We start from the raw sequence: 23,284 nt of genomic DNA on the forward strand, positions 1-23,284 counted from the left end.
TCCAAGTTACACATACCCAACTCTCTCAACCATTCTAGTTATCCAAGGGTATTGCGATCCTTTGCATTCTTTACATAGAATTCCCCAGGTGACTTTAGTAAATGGTTCCCTTTGTGGAACATTTTTCACTAACACTCAGCTGTACCACCTTGCATGTTTATCCTGTCTGCAGCACTGAGAGCATTCATGTGACCCTCAACCTTGATGGAATTGTCCAGGTATTAGACTGTCACCTTCACGATTCAGCCATTGGGATGATGACCCGGATTGCGGTTCTGAAGTGGCTCTACCACTTGTACATCAAGACGCCTCGCAAGGCAAGTCCACATCTCAATCACGCCAGACCTCACTTGGGACTTGGGATGCACCATCTGTTTTGCCATAGGCAAATGCCTGAGTAGTTTTGTGTTGGATATCGGTGCTGTTAAGGTTTATGTACCTATAATGAGAGGTGAAAATTTCTTCTCTGTCGAGAAGCTTAAGGGGAAAGAAGAGATTTTTGCTATTGCCAGGAATTGAAACAGCTTCTAGCAATGCTGGATTTGGAGTACACGAACCAAGTTGCTTTTTGTAAGGCTTCGGATGACTCCTTCATGGCTGTTTTCTCCCCTTGTTTAGATGTTTCGACATACGGACAGCTTGTTTCCTATCCTGTTAAAAACCTTATCAGATGAGTCTGATGAGGTGAGTATGAATTCCATGAACAGAATAGTTGTTAATGCTGTTACTGCTCAATATTTAAATATATGGTGGAATTCCCCTTGAGTATCTTACTTTTGGCAAATGGTGTCAGATGATCTCTTTTCTGGTGCTGGTTATTCAGCTTCTTTCACCCCAGAGGTAATGTCCAATTACATGATGACAATTCCTGGCCAGCTAACATATTTCATATTATATGCACTCACGGCTGCCTGATAGGTTTATGCCCACAGCTGGGAGAAGAAATGAAGCCCTGGGAAACAAGGATACCTTTCATGTATGGTTCGGCTGTGAAGAATGTAAATAATTGGGGACAAAGGGTTAGGCATTGAGGGATGAATAGACATTTAGAAATCAATTATTTTGTTATAATAGCTGTCAGGATTAAGAGCACTCAGGATATGTGGATTTAATGCTGTACTTTTTGTATAGAGAGAAGGTGTGTGTGCATGTATACACACGCTTGCACACAGGACACCCTTTGTGACCAGCTGGCTGGGATAAGCAATTTAAGGAGTTTGTGGTTGATAAAGTCTCCTGTTTCACATACAAAGTACAGTTCAGAACTTGTCTTCCTTTTGCATTGTTCATGGCCCTATAGGAATATGAATGGCCATCACATCATTTCCCCCCCCCCCTTTAGTTCAGAAGTCTATGTCTTGGCACTATACAGAGAATAGAAGTAATCTATATTAGTGTACAAGGTACCCACAGGTGCTGTGTGTTCCCTAATGCCTGCTTATTGCTGGGGGGAAACCTTGCATTTGGAATGGAAAGAGGGAATAACGGAGTTCTGGGCTGCTCCATGCCAGCTGACTGACTAGCAAAACGTGCAGGGTGCATCACGACTTCCATGTGTTTGTCTTGTTAGTAGGCTGGGAATCTCCAGTCCTTTTTGTCTAACCTGTGGATGCTTCTGAAGCTGGAGGGTTATAGCTGACACTGAAAAGGGTTGCTGTGGAGATAGGACCAAGAGACACTAAGTGGTTTGAGTTCCTCAGGGGAAGAGAGGGCTTTGCTCCCTCTGTAGCCCAAGTGATCCTCGGTTGCCTGGTTGTTTTAGTCTGCCGGTTCTTTATAAATGGGGATCAATCCAGTCAAATGTTTGACCAACTGTATTTGAACTGTGCATGCTCGTTTCTGATTCCATCTGCATAATTGCTTCCAATTGCATATGCAGATTCCCCTACTGCTTTTTAATGTTTTGGCCACTATCAACATCTCCCTTCCTTGCTGGTTGTTGACATAAACAATTCAATTTGCATGATGAAAGAACTACTGATGTTATGCGTCTCCCTTTGTCTTTTACTGCTGGCTGGTGTGGAGTCAATAGGACAGGTGTGTGAGCTGTCCAGGTAGGGATTAATTTAGGTGTGTGTTCACACAGTGATGTGCCATGGCTGCCCCATCCCCCAAGCAATTTCTGCCCAAAGGAAAGAAAATCCGCTTGTGCAGTAAGATCTTTCTCCATTAGGGATGAACGGTCTGCTGCCAACAGCCTTTCTTCTGTTTCCTGAAGGTCAATATCATATGGCCAAGAAAGCCTTGGTCAATTTAATTATTCATGAAAAATGAAATTGTCCAAAGATTTCAGCAGCTAATCATTGGTTATTTTCATCTTCTGCCATCCAGGTGAGCTCTCTTAATGTACTGGGAGAAGTGCAAATTTGACCATGGGACCTTGCAATAAAATTGGTTTTCTTAGTCACAGGGGGTAGATAGGTAGGTAGGAGTGTGTCTTAAGTGTGAAGACAAAAGAGAGAGGAAGAAGGGTGCCAAACCGTGCAGGCTTGAAGGTGGCACATATGGCCAGCTTTGGGTGTTCTTAAAAGACATTTGATGATGAGTTAGGGCATTGGTAATCAAGCATGTATGATCAGCTGTTGCCTGCCAAATGCCATCCCTCAGAGGCAAAATCGCTCATGGGCAAATCCTCGAACTAATCGCGATATGTTTGACTCAACAAAAATGAGGCATTTCAAAAAAGGTACATTAAAATGACAACTGCAGGTTTTTGCAAAGATTTTAGTATTCCTGTTTGCCCGGGCCAGAGATATACCACTAAACTAAATGGACAATCCATCCCAGTTGTTGGTACTTGTTCTGCCTCCTTTTGCACAAGGGGTGGATAGAAATCCTATTGGGCATGGTGAGGATTGTCCTGATACACACCTTCCCAGTCCAGGGCTGCTTTCTTTACTTTCCCATCCAGCAGGCTTGGACAGTAGGTAGGTCTAGCTAAGGATATGTGCTAGAATTCCTTAGGATATCAAGAGAGAAGTTAATAGCCTCCCCTAGGATTCAGAAGGAAAAGAAACGTTGGAGGACCCTAGTGACTTTTCTACACACCCTGAAATAAGAAACAAATAAATGTGTTTCCCATTGGCTGATTTGGCTCTCTGCTATCTTGAAGAGTGAAAGACACTAGAATTCTATTGGTATTCTCAAGAGGTTGCTTAACCTAAAAGAAGAAATTCTTTTTTCAGTAATGACAAGTGGTTGGCAGCAGGGATTTCTTGTCCTCTTGTTGACATCACTGAGCTCTTCTTACCTGTCCCTCTTAATATTTGCTGCCGATTCTTGAGACTCCCATTTCCACTACCCTTCTGTCTCAGCTTTTCCAGATGGCAGGTTTTGTCTTCTGCCGTTGATTGTCCTGCCATTCCTGAATACCTGGGCCCATTAACCACCCCATTTTCGAAGTCACAAGAAAGTGGCAACCACCTTTGCAGGAATGCCTTCTTCATGTTGGAACCAAGAAGAAGACTTTTCTTCTAGTAAGTTTATTGAGCAACTGGGAATTCTCATGGACATCCTCAGAACTCAAGGGAAGCATGATAACTGTTCTGAGTGATCTGGAACTGATGGTGATAACACTCGTCTGATTTATCAGTCTTGAATAATAGCGTCTGATTTAGTTCTAATGAATTAGACCAGAGTGCCCTTGAGGTCCAGTTCAGAGATTCCTGCTGCAATTCCAGGTCACGGTTATGAAGCAATTAGGTCTCAAGACTGTGGTTCTTAATCTGGCAAAGTCCTTTGCCTTCTGGTGGATGTGCTGTATCAGGTTGTTCATGTGTCTGCTTATGACTGAAGGGACCAGGGAGAATAGCCATCCCAGTTGAGGTTGAACAATGCAGTATGTGTTGTCGGGAGTCTCTGTTCCACAGCTGCTGAAACCTGAGAGAAGAGAGACTATAAACTGCATGGAATTCCAGGCCATCTGCTTAACAGTGTTCATGTTGGCAAATGTGGTAAGGGACAGGTGTACTGTGGTTTTGTCATCAGTGCCCCTCAGCAGAAGCAGGCATCAGTTGCCAAAAGTAAAATAGATCTTCATCTCTTCTTAAGGAGGCCATGTCTGTCACAGAGATGATGGAGAACATGCTTGTGTCTCTAAGAGCTGAATTTATAGCAAGGATCCAAGGCATGATGGCACACCGGCTCAGTCAACAAATAATACACTAGGTGGAGAGGTCCCAGCATAAGCAGGTGTTTAACAATTAGCTAAAACATGCAAAAGCTTGCCCTCGAGTTCAGCATAACTCAAGCAGATTCAAGATGGGAAGGGCTTTAGCCTGCTTCCATGGCTGAGGACACTAGGCAAAGAGACCTTCCTCGGATTGAGCTCAACGACCTTCTCCGAGCCTTTCTATTGCTGTCCAAGGTGGTTGAAAATATTCAAGAGCAGAAGTCTTGGCTGATGGTAGTCATGCCTCACTGATTCAAACATCTACAACCTGAGTAGTTCAAGGATACCAAATCTATTGAGATAAAGACTTTTGCAAACGATTCACAACCAAAAGCCTTCTAGCTCATGGCCTGGAGACAGAATATTTGTGTGTGGCTGTGGGCTGCGTGAGTGGAGATGACATGAATCTTGCATAGGTAGAGCTCAGTGAATTTTTAGAGAGTGCTGTCATAAAACTTCTTGCCATTAGCATCTGGCCTACCCTAAAGTCCTGCAAAAAGCTTGTCTTTTCAGCTTTATGGTTGCTCTTTTTCCAGTCCCAGGCTTTCCCCCTCATCGTTCTTTTCTTCACAGCAGAGCTTTCCTGAGGGAAGAACATGCAGGCCTCCGCTCCCCACTTTGCTACAGCCCCAGAACTGCATGTCCTGTTGTAGTAGCCTTCCCCCCATGGAATGGACTTTCTCACTCTAAATCCCCAGGGGCTTTCTTCCATGTGATACAGATTTCAAGTACAATGACGCTTAATAGAAGTGTGAATGGTCGTCTTTATCCACTTAGACTTTCATTTTTGCCTGTTGGATTTCAGCCCACAGTGCCCTGACTCCCCGGCTTTCGTCTTGCCAAGACTGAAATTTGGGACTTCTGACGTATAAAAGGGGAGAACAAGGATGAGATTAATATGACCTATGACTCATTCCTCACATGAGTATTTTATTTGTACATGCAATTCTTGTGTACAAATAAAATGCATTTGGAAGGTTTCCAGTTAGCCGTGTTGATCTTCCCACTCCAGAGTTGAGGAGGGAGTGTATGGTGAACCATGTTAGCATTGTTGTTGAACAATACTTTGAGAGGTAGGCAAATTTAATGTGTCCCCCCCCTCACAACATACACATCCACTTTAACACCTTTGTAATCATTCAGTTGAGAACGCATTCACATGAGGCTGCCTCATAGTGAATCTGACCTTTGGACCATTGAAGAAGAAGAAGAGCTGGTTCTTATATGCCACTTTTCTCTACCAGGAATCTCAAAGTGACTTACAATCCCTTTCCTTTTCCTCTCCTTGCAACAGACACCCTATGAGGAAGGTGAGGCTGAGAGAGCCCTGATATTACTGCCCAGACAGAACAACTTTATCAATGCTGTGGCGAACCCAAGGTCACCCAGCTGGCTGCATGTGGGGAAGTGGGGAATCAAACCTGGCTTGCCAGATTAGAAGCCAGCTCTCCCCAAGCTGGCTCTCCCATCAGTCATATCTACTCAGACAAGCAACTTCTTTTGGGTGTGTGAGGTTAAAGTCTTTCACATCACATACTCTCTGATCCTTTTAACAGAGATGACAGAGATTGAACCTGGGAGTGTGTGTATGCTACTCAAATGCTGTTCAATTGAGCTAAAGCCTTTCCAAGACCTTGTTGTCTTTAGAGGATGGTCAGAGGAATGGAAATTGTGGCACCGATAGGTTGCCAAAGGGAAGAGAAACTTTTCAGGAACTTATCTCAGAAGCGACTCTGTGGTTGAAGTTCCGATCACGTTGTACAAGAGAGCATCTTTTCAGAGGAGAGCACAGCCTGTTTTCACATGAGTGAGCAAGAACCTGCTCTTGGCATGCCAGGGCGGTGGGTGAGGAGGCAGGACCAACTCAACTTAATCCTCCTCCCAGGGAAGAAGTCCTTGGTGTGCTTCCAGAGAAATAATCCTGGCTGTGTTTTCTGTGCATCGACCAACTGAAGGGGGAACAAAAATAGAACTTCGGTGTGTATGTGTGTGTCTCTCTTTGTCCCTTAATAAATTGTAAGGGAGACAGGTGGAGATCGTGTTTGTATGTACTGTTGTCTATCTAGTAGCCACCATGCAAGGAGCACACTCTGCTCTGGGTGGTATTCTACATTTGGTGGGCTTCCATGTAAGTTCCATGTGCCCCCAGCCCTTTTTCTGGACTGTTTCCCCTTCTTCCCTTCGTGTAAGCAGTTAATAACCCAGCCCAAGTGGTCATCTCCACTACCATGTCTGTTCAAAGGACCTGGCCTCAGGCCTTTGCTGCTCCTCTTGCTCCCTCTTTCTTTAGCTATGTCACAACTCATATCTTCCAGTTTCTCGTCCACTTCTGCAGGCCAGCTGATGCCAAGAATCTTTTCAGGCTGGTTGGCCCCCTGCTTATAGTGGGCACACAGCTCTCCCAGGCTTAGAGTGACCCCAGCGAGGGACAATCCCTCCCAGGGGCCCCCAATACCCACAGCTTACTTCTCAGGCACAAAGCATATTGGCTTGAAGAGTGAGGCTGTCCCACCCTTCGTCAGAAGCTTGGGCATTCTGCAGATGGATCCCATCCAGCAGTTGGAATCTGACCGTTCTAGATTTTCTTTTCTTCTTCTGTTGTGTTTATAGATGACCTTGCAGTCATAATCACTCCCAGAGTGGTTTACAAAAACACCAATAAAAACAATTCCAAATTAAAATAATAAATCAGTTGGGATGGAGGCAGAGGTCTGCCCTCGAATGTTGGTGATGTTTCAGCGTTTCAGTTGCTAACAGTGCTTCTCTGCATCAATAGTGAGAGCCAGCGGTCTAGTGGTGAGGAGTGTGGACTTCTAATCTGGCGAGTCGTGTTTGATTCCATGCTCCTCCACATGCAGCAGGCTGGGGGACCTTGGGCTCGCCACAGCACTGATAAAGCTGTTCTGACAGAGCAGTAAAATCAGGGCTCTCTCAGCCTCACCCACCCCACAGGGTGTCTGTTGTGGGGAGACGAAAGGGAAGGTGAATGTAAGCCGCTTTGAGACTCCTTCGCATAGGGAAAAAGCGGCATATAAGAACCACTCTTCTTCTAGCATGGCTAGCAGTGTATTTGGATATTGAAAGGTGAGAACATTGGACCATTTAGAAGTGTGCAATAATGTGTATCATAGCTTACTGGACAGAATTCATTTCATTTTAAGCAAATGCGTCCTGGAGATTGTCATGTACAATATAGAAATAGACCAGAATAGTCATCCTCGATCTTTCACATTCAGAGTGTGTAAGACTGTCTCATAAAGTACTTTATTGTTTGCCTTCTGTGGGATACACTTCCCTGGTATAGCCAGGGGCTAAGGCTTTAGAAGAGCCTCTTGTGGTGCAGAGTGGTAATGCAGCAGACATACAGTCTGAAGCTCTGCCCATGAGGCTGGGAGTTCAATCCCAGCAGCCGGCTCAAGGTTGACTCAGCCTTCCATCCTTCCGAGGTCGGCAAAATGAGTACGCAGCTTGTTGGGGGGTAAACGTTAATGACTGGGGAAGGCACTGGCAAACCACCCCGTATTGAGTCTGCCATGAAAACGCTCGAGGGCGTCACCCCAGTGCTTGCACAGGGGATACCTTTACCTTTAAAGTTTTAGGATGCCCCAGTTAAATTTTTGACTGGGTAAATGCAGGCAGTGTAATAGTTTCTGTTTGGCAGGATGACTGCGTCCGGGATCTAGGACTCTCTGCTAACCTCCCCCACAGTTCTGCATTTTCAAAAGACATTTCAGGCACGGTATGAAGGAGGAATGGAACGGTTCCCACCACCCATAATTGCGCAGAGGAGCCTGCCTTCTTGAACGAATGAGCTTTCCTCCGCAATTGTGATGCTCTCCTACAGCTGGTGCAAGGATAATTGGGAGCGTTTGGGCTGGAAGCCGGATGAAGTCCAGAATGACTCACCCCAGCAGCGATGATTTCTGTCTTTCTGTGTAGGAAAAGATTCCTCTGCAGCTTCCGTAAAGCACCCAAAACTGCTTCTGCTGCTTTTCTTGCGAAAGAATAGGATTTGGGTGGCGGGTGGGGGTATATATGTGAGGAAGAGACACTAAGTGTAGCCTGCTAGGAAAGTCTGTGCAAAGATGAACAGGAGGATGCTGCCTCTTGCGCATGGCCTCTAAGTTTCAGGGGGGGGGGGTATGCGGAGGGCGTCCCTTGTTGCTTGTAAGCGTAGCTTTTGGGCTCAAAGGCATTCATGTCAAGAGACAAGGATATGGGGAGTCTAAATGCGGGGTGGGGGGGATGCTCTTGGGCTTCCTCTGCTCCGAACTGATCTGAACCAGGAATGTCTTTTAAAAAGCACAGCCCTGGTGGCTGTGAAATTGTCTGGTTGAGAGACCAAAGGGCAAAGGTCACCGTTCCCTTTCTCCCCTGGGGAACAAGGGCAGTTAAATTGTCATGGGAATGATTGATTGGGGTCTCTTTGGAGGGGGGTGCCTGGAGCAGGTTTACTTTTCACACTGCACACTCTCTTGGGGGTCTGCCAGAAAGTGGGGATTGCATTCTTGGCTGGGGCACCGTCTTCCCTGGGTTTCTTCCCGCTCTCCATTCTCTCGGGCTGTGTATTAAAAGAAAAATAAATTAAAGAAGCTCTCTGACATGTCAAGGAGAGAGCTCATTGCCTGATGTTGCATTCAGGTCACTGCCCAAGCAGCCTTCCTGTGAGATGAATAGCGGTGTTCCTTTCCTCTGGGATGTGCTCGGCTTCTTAAACTGCCCTTCAGCCTGGGACAGCAGGCGTCCTGGCAGGCAGCGGCCTCAAGGGGGCATCTGAGCCCACAGCAGCCTCTTCATATCTGCTGACGCAGCTGTGGGTCTCCCAGTGCTCTAAGAATCCGTACTGAAATATCTTGCTTTCTGCAGCAGCAATATAGAATCGTGGTGTGGCCTCCTTTTCAGTTAGCTCTAGGGGGGCGGCCTTTGCTTGCTTGCAGACACCATACAGGTTCAAATGGGCTGTGGTCGCGTACTATAGCCTTTCTCACATCCTGGTCATGGTTTTTGGAGCCAGTGCTCTAAAAATTCCCCCTCCCCCAATAATTTACTTTCCAAACAGCATCTGGAGTGCTCTCTCCTCCCCTAATGAAGAGTTGTTTGGGGTTTTTTTTACCCTGCTTTTCACTACCCAAAGGAGTCTCAAAATGACTTACGATTGCCATCCCTTCTTCTCCCCGCAACAGACACCCTGTGAGGCAGGTGGGACTGAGAGAGCTCTGACAGGACTGCTCTGTGAGAACAGCACTATCAGGACTGTGATAAAGCTCAAGGTCACCCAGCTGGCTGCATGTGGAGGAGGAGTGGGGAGTCAAACCCTGCTCTCCAGATTAGGAGCTGCTGCTTTTAACCACCACACCAAGTTTTCATGGGTTAGAACTGAAGGGGGGGGGGGGTGTTGGTATACGTGTGTTTCATTCCCTCCATGTGTATGGAAACCTTTTTCTCTAACAGAACAAAGTTGGAGTCCAGTGGCACCTGTAAGACCAACAAAATTGAATTCTGCATATAAGTTTTCAGATGCCACTGATTATATTCTTTGTCCCTGAATAGAAGTGGTAAGGAGCAGATTTTTATTTTTATTTTTTTGCAAATAGGAGCATGTAAAATTGTTGGAGGGAGGTGATTTAGCACAGTAGAACGTCTGCTAGGCATGCAAAAGGCCCCAGGTTCAATCCCTGACATCTCCAGTTAAAAGAATGAGGCAGGAGGTGATAGGAAAGACCTCTACCTGGGGGCCTGAAGTCCTGCTGCCAGTCTGAATAAACAATACTGACCTTGATTAACTAAATTTTAATAATGTTTTGGTTTTAGAGATGATATACATGTAAAGGGTAATGTGAACCCCCCCCCCCCCGAGTCTCCTTGCGGGGAGGGGTGGTATATTAAGATAAATAAAATAAACAATGATAGGATGAGATACACAGGAATTACCATTATCTAGTGCTGTATATTGTTTTCCACTTTTATATTATACCTATATGTGTATTCTGTATCTCTATGTATTATATTTTTTATATCCTGTTGTATGCATAGGCCCATAGTTTAAAAAGCATTCCACTCATTCCAGATAGGAAAAAAATACATATTTGTCACAGGAGCTTTTTGTAATGCTTCCCCAAATTCCCAATATTCTGTTTGGTTTAAAAAGGGGAGAAAAAAAACTGATGGGGATAGTTTTTTCTTCCGAATCGTTCTGGTTTTATTCGAGGCCTTTGTATTTTTCCAGGCAAAAACTTAGCAAGCTGTTAAATGGAAAGTCTTGGTCTTCTGTAGGAGCTAAACATTTTAGTGCGCAACTTGCCTTAGCTGAGGAAATCGAGGGTGATAGCTGAACAGGGTCCGGAAGATAAGTTGTGCCAGCAGCAGATGATGCCTGAATGGAGGAGAGAGGAGCCAGATGATGTAGCAAAGCAAAATAAAAGTTGAAGGCAGGGCAGAGCTTCAGGCTGATTCAAGGTTGTTAGCTAAGGGCTCCAGTCTGGGATCTGCGTCACTCTGCTTTGTAGTAAAATCTTCCACAAGTCACCTTTTCCTCAAGGTAGGGACTGCCTAGTATTCTGAAGGGGGGAAGCTTGAGCCATTAAGCCTCTGTGCTGGATTGTGGGGTTTTGGTCTTCAAGATGATAAACCCATCCCATTTGCAATTCCTTATTTCTTCACTTGCTGCTACATTAAACCAGCCTTTCTCAATCTTTTTACAATTGAGAAACCCCTGGGACATTCTTCAGACTTTGAGAAACCCCAGAAGTGCCATGATTATGCAGAACATGGTTAGGAAGCATGGCTGTGGACACGCCCACCTGGGGCCCTTCCCCATTCCTCCACCTCCAGGCCCATCATTGGCCATTTGAGGTGGCATGGGTAGGTTGACGTGACCATATATGGTCATATCACCCAATAAATGTTTAACACGTTTTAAAAATATACAAAGAATTAATTAATTGCCACCTATTCAGGAAACCCTTCCAGGGCTGTTAAGAAAGCCTGCGTTAGACATTGCCATTTCATGTATACTCTCCTGCTTTCTCCCTTGAGGGGACCTGAGGCAGCTTGTCACATAGTTTCCATCTCCTCTGTTTTATTCTCACAACTGGCTCGTGAAGAAGCTGCCTTGAACCATGAGGAAGGGGAGGGTATAAATGTTTTTAGTCCAGAGATTGTGAGAAGCCCGGGGTGACCTGCAAAGCTTACAAGACCCAGAGGGGGTTCAGGGCCAGTTGTCCCAGGTATTGGTCCATGAGCCTGAACACTGTATGATGCCAGCTCTAAAATGGTGAAGGTATCCCCTGTGAAAGCACCGTGTCATGTCTGACCCTTGGGATGACGCCCTCTAACATTTTCATGGCAGACTCAGTAAGGGGTGGTTTGCCAGTGCCTTCCCCAGTCATGACCGTTTACCCCCCAGCAAGCTGGGTACTCATTTTACTGACCTCGGAATGATGGAAGGCTGGGTCAACCTTGAGCCGGCTGCTGGGATTGAACTCCCAGCCTCATGGGCAGAGCTTCAGACTGCATGTCTGCTGCCTTACCACTCTGCGCCACAAGAGGCTCTTGATGCCAGCTCTACTTTTAAGTATTTTCAAAACCGTGAAAAGGAATGTAGAAGTTAATAGAAAAGACTGAGCAACAGAAATGTAAAATTCTGAACTGTAGCCTGGCAGAACAAGTCCTCTCTGCTTCTATCTCCAAAAGGAGGCAAAGGCTGAGTGGGATGTGGGAGAGTGTCTTCAGTACATTGGGGCAACCAATGAAAAGCCCTTATGCTCAGCTCATGCTTGGATTTGGCCCACATGATTGCCAGGTCTTAAAACAATGTGGGGGCATCATATGGGAGCAGAGGCTTCCTTAAAAATCCTGGGCTTAGATGGAGGGGGCAGTTGTAAGTAGAACGCTGGGTACTGTACAAACCTTGCCCCTCCAATTCTTGCAGGCCATGGTTCCACCATTAGTCTTGAGAGCACCATTTTTCACGTTTAGAAACTCCAGTCTCAAAAACATCTGGCCTCTCCACTCCCTACTCATGAGTGGTTCCATGAGTTTCGTTCTGCCCAGTTTGGTGATGAGGATTAAAAGGAAAGGGGCAGGAGTGATTGTCCAGCCTCTTGTTGACCACTCTGGTGTACAGCCACACAGATCCGCAGGTCTCACTGTATATGGCAGAGGCAGGTGCCAAGAAGGCAGCAGCAAACTGTTTTGACGCCTCTCTGTGTTTTCATGCTGTGTTTCCGACCACGCAGTCAGCCCTCTAGTAGTAACTCGACAAATGCCAGGCGCTAGAGAGAGCATCGGCAGAATGGGAGTGGGTGTGGGAATGAATGGAGCTAAAATTGCTGTGGAATCACTATTCAGATTCCCCCCCCCCTTTTTAACGACAGCCATGTGCTCTTCTCATTCAAGCCTGAAGCACATTTTTGGAGGAAAGGAGCCAAAGTCATCCCATTCTGTAGCTTTCAGGAGCAGGCCTTCCCTTTACTCCATTGCCTCTTACTTTGTGCCTGCCTCCTGTGGTGCTGTACAAAGTGTTTATAAACCTGAATGCTTCTTTCTTCCTCCCAAATGGAGAGCGGTTTGGAGGCTAGTTAACACATTGGGCTTGCACTGGGATCTCTCTACTGTTGCGAGTTTTCTCATTTTGCACTGTAGGACCTCCCGCCTCTGCTGTGACACAAAATCAGAGGTATGAACTAGGAAGCCCCCACTCGAAAGCAAGTCCCTGCTTCTTGGTTTCATAGGGCTGTGAGGGACAGCGCTCTTGAAAGCATAGACGTGCTGTATGAACAGATATGAGACTGTGAAGGGTTAATTCTTCACAGAAACAGAGCCTTGAGTGACAGGCTGCTCCGAGGAATCTAACTGGTTATCAGCATAAGCTTTTACCAATGACTTAGGAACTTTAAGTTGCTAAGGAGAATTCAGTCTGAATTCAGCCTTGACTGAGAGCAGTTTAACATAGACGGGGAACTGTTATGGGGGGCTGGCAAGGAAGAATGGGTAGTTAGGTGAAGACTCCCATTCAGGTGAAGGAAAGGAGATAGATCTTCTAATGAGAGAAGAAATTTCCCTACCCAGTTAAGACAGGACATAGCTGTGAGGAGTGGAAAGATCCCTGGACTGATGTAGTTAGAGACTGCCTTGTGAAGTCTTAAGCATCACATTCTAGAAGCATGCTGGTGTGTTAAGAGTTTCTGAAAACCAAAAGTGTGAGTGAATACTCAAAGCATACTGAAGTGTTTGGGCTATCCTGCAACAAAAGCCTCTCATCTTAAAGATCCTAAGTTACTGGTAAACGCTTATGAAATTCTCAATAGCTTGAAACGTATGAACTGTTCATATACTATCTGGGCATATACTGCTTTACTTCAAAGTTCTACACTGAGCAACCTTAGAAATTTTACCCTTGAGTTCACCTGACCTTTCCCTTCTAAACGGAATGAAATATTTTGTTAATTCGGAATTTCAAAAGTGCATAGAAGTGCCATTTAAGTTGTGTGCCATTTAAGTTGGTGTGTGTGTGTGTGTGTGTGTGTCATAGCACCCTTCTATGCTCCTGAACCTCAGTAGGCTTAGAAGAGGATAACACTGTTTAGGACTGTACCATCAGTCATCTGTAGTAATAGAGGCCCTACTTAAGGTCATCAACAGGGTCCTTATAAGGTTGTTTGTAAAAATTACAAAGGTGGATTGTAAAGCACCTTAAATTTTGATTTAAAACCATCGCCTTAGTTCTGCGCAAAATTTCATGTGAAATGGTATTCTTGAGAAGAGCCAGCTTGGTGTTGAGGTTAAGAGCAGTGGCCTGTAATCTGGAGAACCGGGTTTGATTACTCACTTCTCCGCATGCCGCCAGCTAGTTACAGATCTCTCAGAGCTCTCTCAGCCCCATCTACCTCACAGAGTGTCAGTTGTGAGGAGAGGAAAGGAAGTTGATTATAAAAAGGGAGGTATAATAACCTTGTGTCCTTGAGCTCTCTGTGGGCAAGTTTCAAGCAGGTGCCGACAGTCACCTGCTTTTCCATAGTGTGCCCCTTGCTCCTTCCTGCACACCTCTGTGCAAACCTCCTCCTTTGAGGCTGTGTGAGACAACAAATCTTAATTCTGAATCAGGAAGCCTGAAAGGCACAACCTCTGTCTCTTCTGCACACTTGCAGGCAGGTGCTGCTTTTACATAATTCTGTTTCTGCAGATTTGTATGGGGCACTGGAGTCCCACCCTATGTCACCAGAACTCTGGCCTAGGTCCCCCTGTTTCTTGAAGTGTGCAGTGTGTGATCCTGGAACGTTCATAACCAGGCCTGTTACCTGTTATCTCATGGTAGCATCGGCTGTTCTTGCTCTTTCTGGGGCTGACAATGCACATTCCTGTAATGTAAAGGCATGGCACATAAGTGGTTGCAGGAAGGGGAATCCTGGTGAAGTAGGGGGTTGTCTCTTCAGGAAGTGAAGCGAACATCAGACCAATTCAACTAGAACATAATGTTCATTGCATTGACCTAGATCTGGATAGCGCAGGAAATCTCTCATTTTGTTTGTTTGTTTTTTTGCAAGCAGACTAGGGCCGAGTGAAGGAAGCCAGAAGATGTTCATTGTCAGAAAGCTGTCATCTTGAAAGGGTTCGCTTCCTCTTCTAGCTAGGGTGGTGCCATATGGAAAGGCTAGCCGCATATTTCCGTGAGCAAAGGGCCGTAAATAGCTCCCCAACGTAAAGCCATGCAACTTTTAATCGAAATAAATGCAGCTTCCTATCTCTCGTTAAAGATAAGCATCTGGAAGCAGGTTGGCTAGCTGGGTTTTGTGAGATGTCCAGAGCGACATCTTTGTACCATCTCCTCCCTTGCATCCTCCCGTTCCACTGTCGGGCACAAGATTAAAAACCGACCCCCCCCCAGTTTTGTGTGCCTTGTCCTGCAGCTCGGGCAGTATTTTCCAAAAATGCCCAAACAGGTTCGCATCCTTTTGCCCAGCTGTGGGGACCTTTTCTATGCGGCTTCTGTTATCCCAGCTCTCCCTGTGAATGGCAGTGGAAGTGGAAGAAGCTGCATCCAGTTTTATTATTACTTTGGGGCTCATCCCTAAAAGCAGCCTCCGTGCTCTACCGGAGAGTCTCTTAACCCTGGGTTCTGCGGCACGGCCTTCTCCGGTTGCGCCCCCTGCCCACCAAGGAGGCCTCCTCGTTCACGGGAGGGGGGGGGAGAGACGCCTCATTGGCCTTGGTGCTCTCGTGTCCAATGACAGGAGCTCAGACGGCTGCCGCCCTCGAACGATGGGACCCGGCTGATGCTCCTTTCTGGCACCTGGCCGGTCACCATGGCAACGTGAGGCATTTGTGCTCTGCCAGGATATTGCTTTTCTTACACCCTTCCCGTTTCATTCTTTTGCTTGCACAAAAGAGAGCGAGAGGGAAGCGGCCTGAAAATTTGTTCAGCGAGGAGATGCGGAGCGCATGTAAAGCACTCTCCTCCCCCCCACACACACACACACCCCACCCCACACACCCCATTGGTTCTCGCTGGGACAGGCTTGTACTGTTTAAAGCTCATATGAATCTGCCTTTTACCAAGTCGGTTCGTCTTGCTCAGCGCAGGCCACTTGGGCAGGCAGCTGCTCTCCGGAGCCCCGGGCAGGAAAAAAGTCTTTTTCTCTTGAGTCTTTGAACTGCAGCTGCAGGGAGCTGAACCCGAGGCCTTTGGCAAGGCACACAGGTGCGCTGCCATGAGCTGTAGTGGCACCCTTACCCAAAACCTGCCCTTCCCCAGGGTCATCTCCCTTGTAGCTCTGAGCATGAGGCAGACAGCTTTAACCGTTGGCTGAGGGACTTGGGAATGTTCAGCCTGGAGAAAAGGAGGTTGAGAGGGGACATGATGGCTGTCTTTAAGTATTTGAAAGGTTGTCACTTAGAGCAGGGGTAGTCAACCTGCGGTCCTCCAGATGTTCGTGGACTACAATCCCCATGAATTGTAGTCCATGAACATCTGGAGGACCACAGGTTGACTACCCCTGACTTAAAGGAGGGCAGGGAAAGGCTCCTGTTGGCAGCAGAGGATAAGACCAGCTGTACTGGCTTTAAACTACATGGAGAACAATATTGGCCAGATATCAGGAAAAACATTTTCAAAGTTGAGCTGTGGAATGGGCCACTGAAGGAAGTGGTGAGCTCCCCTCACCTGCAGTCTTTAAGCAGCAGCTGGACCGATATCCCGGATGCTTTAGGCTGATCGTGCATTGAACAGGGGGTTGGAATCGATGACGTGTCTGGTCCCTTCCAACTCTTATTTTCCCCTCTGGTTTATTCATGTTAGCTCTTGAACCCACCTCAGCTAACATCCCATTTTCCCAACGGAAAGCTGCAAGTTGGCTGTTGAAATTATTCTAAAGCGTTGTAGAATATGTTATCCTAATTCAGGATGCTTGTAGGAAGCGACCACTGCCCAAATAACGGTGACCCCCCCCTTTTTGCTTTCCCCTGCAGTCCCCTTGCAACTTTCATTCATGAGGTTTCTCATTTTTTCATGTGCTGGTTTTCCCTTCCCCTTCCACATACTTTCCTTCCTTGATTAGGGCCTGGACTGGTATTCCATGAAATGGATCAGAGTTCTGGGCCACAGCATTATTGGTGGGGGGGGGGGTGCTGCCGCTGTGCAAGTTGGTGAGACCTGACACAGGAGTGGCTGTTGTGTTAGTGTGCAATAATGGCAGGCCCTGGGGACCAGGTGACCCAGGAGGTACGTGGTAAACTCGCCACCATGGCCAAATTGCATCAGCAACGGCTAATTTATATGCTTCATTAGCATATTTACTTTGCTTTAATGGATGTTGGGGAGGGTTTCAACTTAGCCGTAGCAGCAAGTGCTTAGCACAGGGAAAGATCTCAGTCCAGCCTCCTGCGCTTTTCGGTCTCTGCGAAAATCCTGCCGAGCTGTTCAGAATGCGGACAGGGCCTTGGTAAGACCTGGCCTGTTAGTGACACCCCTCATTCAAATGAAAGGGTTTTGCATGGGTGTGATGGCAGCAATGATCCTGGAGGATCGGCAGAATTGGTAAACATTCAAGCTTGCAGGTCCATTCCCTCTTCAGCCTTTCATTCTTTTTATTATCCCTTCTCTTTCCCCGGGCTCTCCTTAGTTCCTTTTGTTCTCCTTCTTTGAGATGCTTTGACAATGCTTAGAGGGAAATATTTTGAGGGGCTCTTCATCCTGAGCCAGCCATTTTGTGGCTCCGCCCCTTCTCAAAATCCCTAAGGTGTCCAGGGGCTCAGAAAGGGTGGGAACCCCTGACAAACTATATGAGCTGCCTTGAATCTCAGTGGAAAAGAAGACTATAAATAATGGAAACGAATCACTGCAGATAGGTGGCTGCTATGCTGCGGAACCAGAGCCTCTTGTGGCGCAGAGTGGTAAGGCAGCAGACATGCAGTCTGAAAGCTCTGTCCATGAGGCTGGGAGTTCAACCCCAGCAACCGGCTCAAGGTTGACTCAGCCTTCCATCCTTCCGAGGTTGGTAAAATGAATACCCAGCTTGATGGGGGTAAACAGTAATGACTGGGGAAGGCACTGGCAAACCACCCCATATTGAGTCTGCCATGAAAACGCTGGAGGGCGTCACCCCAAGGGTCAGACATGACTCGGTGCTTGCACAGGGGATACCTTTACCTTTATGCAGCGGAACCACCCTGTGTCAATTGCTTCTTTTTCTGAGTCCAGAGTACCAACTCCTAATAAAAAAGAGGCATGGGCACCTGCATCCCTCTATCACTAGACTTTTCCCTAAGCAGCGGACCGTTTAGTGGGCTACATGATGCTACGTCAGAGTGCTCATAAGCCACAAGGTCTGTGTTTACGTTTGAGCTACTGCAGCTACAGGAGGGTCGATCTTCCAGAGGTCGTCACTGTGGATGCTTTGCACCCAGGGGAGCTCCCTGGTGCTAAAAATAGGGATCACTGCAACTTGGAGCATTCTTGACATCCCAGGTCCTTGAGTGATCTCCATTCAGGGTTGATTGACTTTAATCTGCGCAAATCAAATGTTTTTTTTTTAATCTAATTCTAGATAATGGATTGAAAATTGTGTTTTGTATTTACCAAACAAAACAATTGTGCTACATATGAGCACAGTCTACATCTTCTGGTCATGCACTACAGAGTTATTTCTGCATAGGGGCAGTCACAGACATATTGGGACCAAAATCAATTTCAAATGAGCTCTAAATGTCTTTTTTAAAGGTGGCAATAAGCTGAGCATTTTTAAAATTAACTTTGATTTGGTTGCCCACTTCTTATGTAGTTTGATTTGGCTCAGGCTGGAACAGCTGATGAGCGATTTTGCATTTATTTTCTGTTGTTTTTAGTGAAACCTCGTCACTGGTGAACATCTGAATCTTCCTTATGAATTAGGGCATTGCTGAATCTCACCCCATATTGTCTGCGCTGCCAGAATCCAAACAAAGGTCTGTTGCATCTCCTGGTACCTTAACTGGAGAGATAGTATCCTGAAGGCACTACCTCCATATATCCTAACTCTGCCTCCATATTCTTGGACACTAAGCCATCTCTCATCCCTTGGAATTCAAATGGGGAGTTGTGTTGGTCTGAAGTAGCACAATAAAATCAGAGTCCAGTAGCACCTTTAAGATCAACAAAGGCTTATTCAGGGCATGAGCTTTCAAGTGCAAGCACCCTTCCTCAGACCTCTTTGGCTTCTCCTCTTCTCTGGCTTTTCCACTGCTGATTGCATGTTGGTTTCTTTTTATTATGCCAGGTGATCCTCAAGGACCTTGAAGTCTTGGCTGAGATTGCATCCTCTCCTGCTGGGCAAACGGAAGGCCAAGGGCCATGTGATGGCTCTGAAACACAGCTAGGGCAGCTGGAGCTTCACGTTCCTGCTCCAACCAAAACCGGGCAGGCTGGCTCCCCTGGTGAGTTGTCTCGTGTTGGTAACCCTGCTGGCAAAAAAAAAAGTCTCCCATTATTTCTAGGGGAGAGAAGGTAGCATGGAGGCATGCAGTCCTTCTTTCTGTTCGGACCTTCAGCCACATAATCTGTCCAAATCTTTGTGTTATACATATGTCATAGGCACAAGATTGGCTTGTACATCAGAACAGTGGTGTTCTTATCCCCCAAAACTAAACTGATGAAAAAGGTTGGGGAGGGGTGGGGGATAGACGCTCAAGGATGGAAATGGCTTTACTGTTAGCAAGGATATATGTTGGCACTGATATGTGTTGGCATGAACAGGAAGATATTGACAGTCGAAGAATGAGGAGTTTTGTTGCTTGCTGGGCTCTTAAATCCCACTTGATCTTAAAAGTGAGGTGTTAGCCCTGGTGGTCACAGAGGGAATCTGGGCAAGGGAGAACTTGGTGGCCTCCTTCTTGGTGGCCTCATTTTTTTGTAGTCAGAAGAAAAGGGCAACCTGGTTCATCAGCAGAAATTTGCCAGCAGTCTCAGAATGTAAGGAAGACTGAATGCCCAAGGTTTTCCAGCATATCTGCATATTTTTTTCACAAACAAATCCCAATGTTAAATGATTATTGTATTTGTGGGGAATACCTGCACGAACTTTGAAGAATTTGAGTTTCTGTGAGCCATCTTTGGGCAGGTGCTATAGAAAGGCAATGTGGAAATGTACTAAACACATTTCTGTGAGCCAGTGTCTAAGCATATGATGCAGCCTTTGTTTTTAGTAGAGGCCCTAGACTGCACTTCCTAGCTTGGAGCCTCCTTTCCAAGAGATGAAATGCTGTGTTAGACTAGGTCCAGAGCTGTTACATGAGCCACTATTCTATACGATACTTTAGAGCAGCCTTTCTCCACTGAAATGTTCTTCAGACTTTGAGAAACCTCAGAAGTTGCATGATCGTGTGGAATATGGTTGGGAAGCTTAGCTTTGTACATGCCCACCTGGGGCTCTTCCCCTTCTTACCCCCTCCAAGCCCATCATTGGCCATTTTGGAAGGGGGAGAGTGGGTCGACATGGCTATATATGGTCATATCACCAGATAAATGTTTTAACAAATTAAAAAAATATATTAAAAATTAATTTCCACCCATTTGTGAAACCCTTCCATGGCCATCAAAAAAACCCAGGTTGAGAAAGCCCACTTTAGAGGTTGACAACCCTAGCTGGTTTTCTGCAGCAGCCATTTTGTGATTCACATGGTTTCCTTCGGCACCCACCAGCTTGTGTCAGAAAGTACCCAGAAAAATGTTGTGGAGCCTTGTCTGAGCAGGTGAATATTCGTTTTGTTTAGTCAATCCTTTCTGGGGGTGAGGATTTCTGTTTTGACTGCCAGTAGAGTGGCTAAGGGACAGCATCATCCAGAAAGGATGAGGCATCATTCATTGTATTTCTGTTCCAGCCTCCATGAGCTCTAGAGCAGGGGTTGTCAACCTGTGGTCCTCCAGATGTCCATGGACTACAATTCCCATGTGCCCCTGCCAGCATTTGCTGGCAAGGGCTCATGGGAATTGTAGTCCATGAACATCTGGAGGACCACAGGTTGATTACCCCTGCTCTAGAATACTGTTGTTTTTTCATGAGAGTACCAAGATACCAGAGTTGGGGGGCGTTTGTCTTTTAACACAGCTTGCATTTGATCAATGTGGCGTTGCCATAGTTGCCTTGCGGTGGGGTCTACCCTTCACAATCTTTGTTATAGTGCCACTCCTTCCAGTCTCGCTGTCTCTGGCTAGCATGTGCAAAGAGCTCACAATCCGCATCCTAGCTTTGGCTCATGCTGAACGCAGCTGGAGCTGAATTTGGTGCCTTGGGTATGTTGTTGATCCTCTCTGTCTGGGACATAGCGTGGGTGGAGTTGCTTCTGCAGAGTTGGCCAAGCAACTGCAGAGCTGTGCTTTAGATCAAACTGATGGCTTTCTCTTTCCTTCCCTGTGGAGTGTCTAAAAATAGCGGTATAGTTATGGCATGTATCCTAAAGACTATCGTGGCCTCCGTAAGTGAAATCCAGGCTCAGCTTTCTGTGTCAAATACTTGGAAAGGTTTGGAAGAAAGTCCATCCAAATGTATCTAGCTATTTTTTCCCCCAAAGTAGCTATTTTAGTTTTTAGAATACCCATAATTGTGCAGTTCTTTTTTTTTAAGAGGTACTGTGGCAGTTTAAGTGGATGGCTCTATTGGCAGTTGGTTGCAGAACACGCTGAACAGACACCTGCAATATTGAGTTACCACTATGTTCAGAAACAATAAGCCCCTAGCATTTCATAGCCCAGAAGCACACAAGGTCTCACTGTCCTTGGGAGCCTTCTCTGGAGCATCTAGCTGGCCACTGTTAGAAGGCAGATTGCTGGGCTTTGAGGGACCACTGGTTTGCTCCAGGATAGATGTTCTTTAAGCTAGTCCAGTAACACCTGGCAAATAAGTCTGTGCCTGCACTTTCTAGGAAAAGTCAGGCCTTCTGTTGCCTGTCATTGCCATCCATCCTTTCTCTTTTTGCTCTGTCTTGGAGCTAAGACTTGCTATTCTCTGTATGTTCCATGAGATCCAGAAAATTAATTCAATACCAATACAAAGCTGTGGCCACCTTCTCTTTAACAATGAAGGTGATGTTTCTTGTAGCTATATCTCTGGAAAAATGGGAGAGTGGGCTCCACACTCTATAATCAGATGCCGCTTGCCCTCTTTTCCATAGTTAAAGAGCTATCCTTTGACCATGTGCTTCCTGCTCTAGGCTCCATGTATTTCCTGAACTCTTGATCAAATACAGAGAGTATGTTGCATTCTTTTAGCTTGAAATTTGTCCTTCCAGAATGATAGCTGCCTCTACAGCCTTCAGTTACGAATACAGTTTTTCCAGAACTAGCAAAACAGCCCCCTGGTCACAACTTTTTTATACTCTTGAGTAGGCCAGAAGGGATACAGCCTTTAGCAGAGTAGTGCTTAATGCTGTCGTCGTGTGAGCTCATCTGTTCCCACCTCCAGGGAACATCTGTTTGCCAATCCTTTGTCCATAATGCACCTTCACAGAAAGCACAAGGGGAAAAACCTAAAGTTGCTAACATATAATTGCTCTTCTTCAGCTGGTCATCCACCTGTGTAGTCTTGTTTGCCTGTCCTCCTTCCCTGCAACTTCAGCCAGTTGTGTTGTTCTGGGGAGTAAGGGGAATATGTTCCTTTAAGTATGCATGTTGACACTCTGTGCTCAAAGTGTGCAGAGCTAATCTTAACTTTCAAAACCCTTAGTGCGATTGCTTAGATGCCCACTCAAGGCATCTTAACTATTGTAAATACAACAGTGTAGGATTGAAGCAATAATATCCCAGTGTCATTCTCTGGGAAGGGATGGACATAAGCTTTTTCAGGCTGTTGTCTTGAATGGCTGGATTTGGGATTTTACTGCATCTTGAAAATGATCAGAGGAAAGCTATTTCATGAAAACTCTCATGAGGTGGTCATAGATATGTGTTCAGAATTGGATAGACTTGAGAGTACGTAAACGTCTTTAAGATCTTAAGGTTTGAGGAGTGTATGGAACTTAATGTATAATAAATGGAAACTAGGTATTCATAAAACAAATTCAATTAAACAAAGATAAGGAAAACTGGCAGTAACTCAGTAAAATTGTGTGTCTGTGTACACGGTTATGTGCATGAACCATAAACACTAAACATCTGGCCTGGAAATGTACAATTACTTACAAGTTAATATTCTCACCATTATCTCATACTGATCTCAAACTCTCTCATCTTGTATTTCTCCTTTTTTCTATTTTGTTTCTTTCAAATGATGTTCCCCAGACCTTCATGTCCACAATGACATGGCATGGGAAGTGTTATTCTTTACTGAGCTGATCAAATGCTAAATTACCTTGTACTGGAGAAAATTTCTATACTTCTCTTGTCGCAATTCAACCATTAGCTAGACTTTTTGGAACTTGAACTCTGAAGGAATAGGTGACTAGTTAGGAAGAGCCTAACTGAAAGAGCCAGAGAGTTTTGTGATACTCAGTGGATTGGTTCTCCTGTCAAAGCTGTAGTTGATCTGAATAATATGGCGGTGACCTGAGTCCATTTTATGATTGCCCTCTTCCATTCCAAAGACTCTGTTCTTCTTGGGTTACTGGAAAATTTGTGAGGAGGCACTTAGAAGGCAGACTGGGTGGGAT

At 45.9% G+C, this 23,284-nt stretch overlaps 1 protein-coding gene across 1 annotated transcript in view; it reads left to right on the plus strand.

The window, feature by feature from the left end:
• Window positions 1–23,284, plus strand: part of VAC14 (VAC14 component of PIKFYVE complex) — a 101,387-nt gene that overhangs the window by 17,109 nt on the left and 60,994 nt on the right. Inside the window, exons 11-13 of the mRNA XM_077309823.1 lie at window positions 173–317; window positions 619–684; window positions 18,922–19,078. Of these exons, the coding sequence (XP_077165938.1) occupies window positions 173–317; window positions 619–684; window positions 18,922–19,078 (368 nt within the window). The remainder of the gene's footprint in view (window positions 1–172; window positions 318–618; window positions 685–18,921; window positions 19,079–23,284) is intronic.

Source organism: Paroedura picta, chromosome 14 (genome assembly GCF_049243985.1).
Source record: "Paroedura picta isolate Pp20150507F chromosome 14, Ppicta_v3.0, whole genome shotgun sequence".
Classification (NCBI taxonomy): Eukaryota; Metazoa; Chordata; class Lepidosauria; order Squamata; family Gekkonidae; genus Paroedura; species Paroedura picta.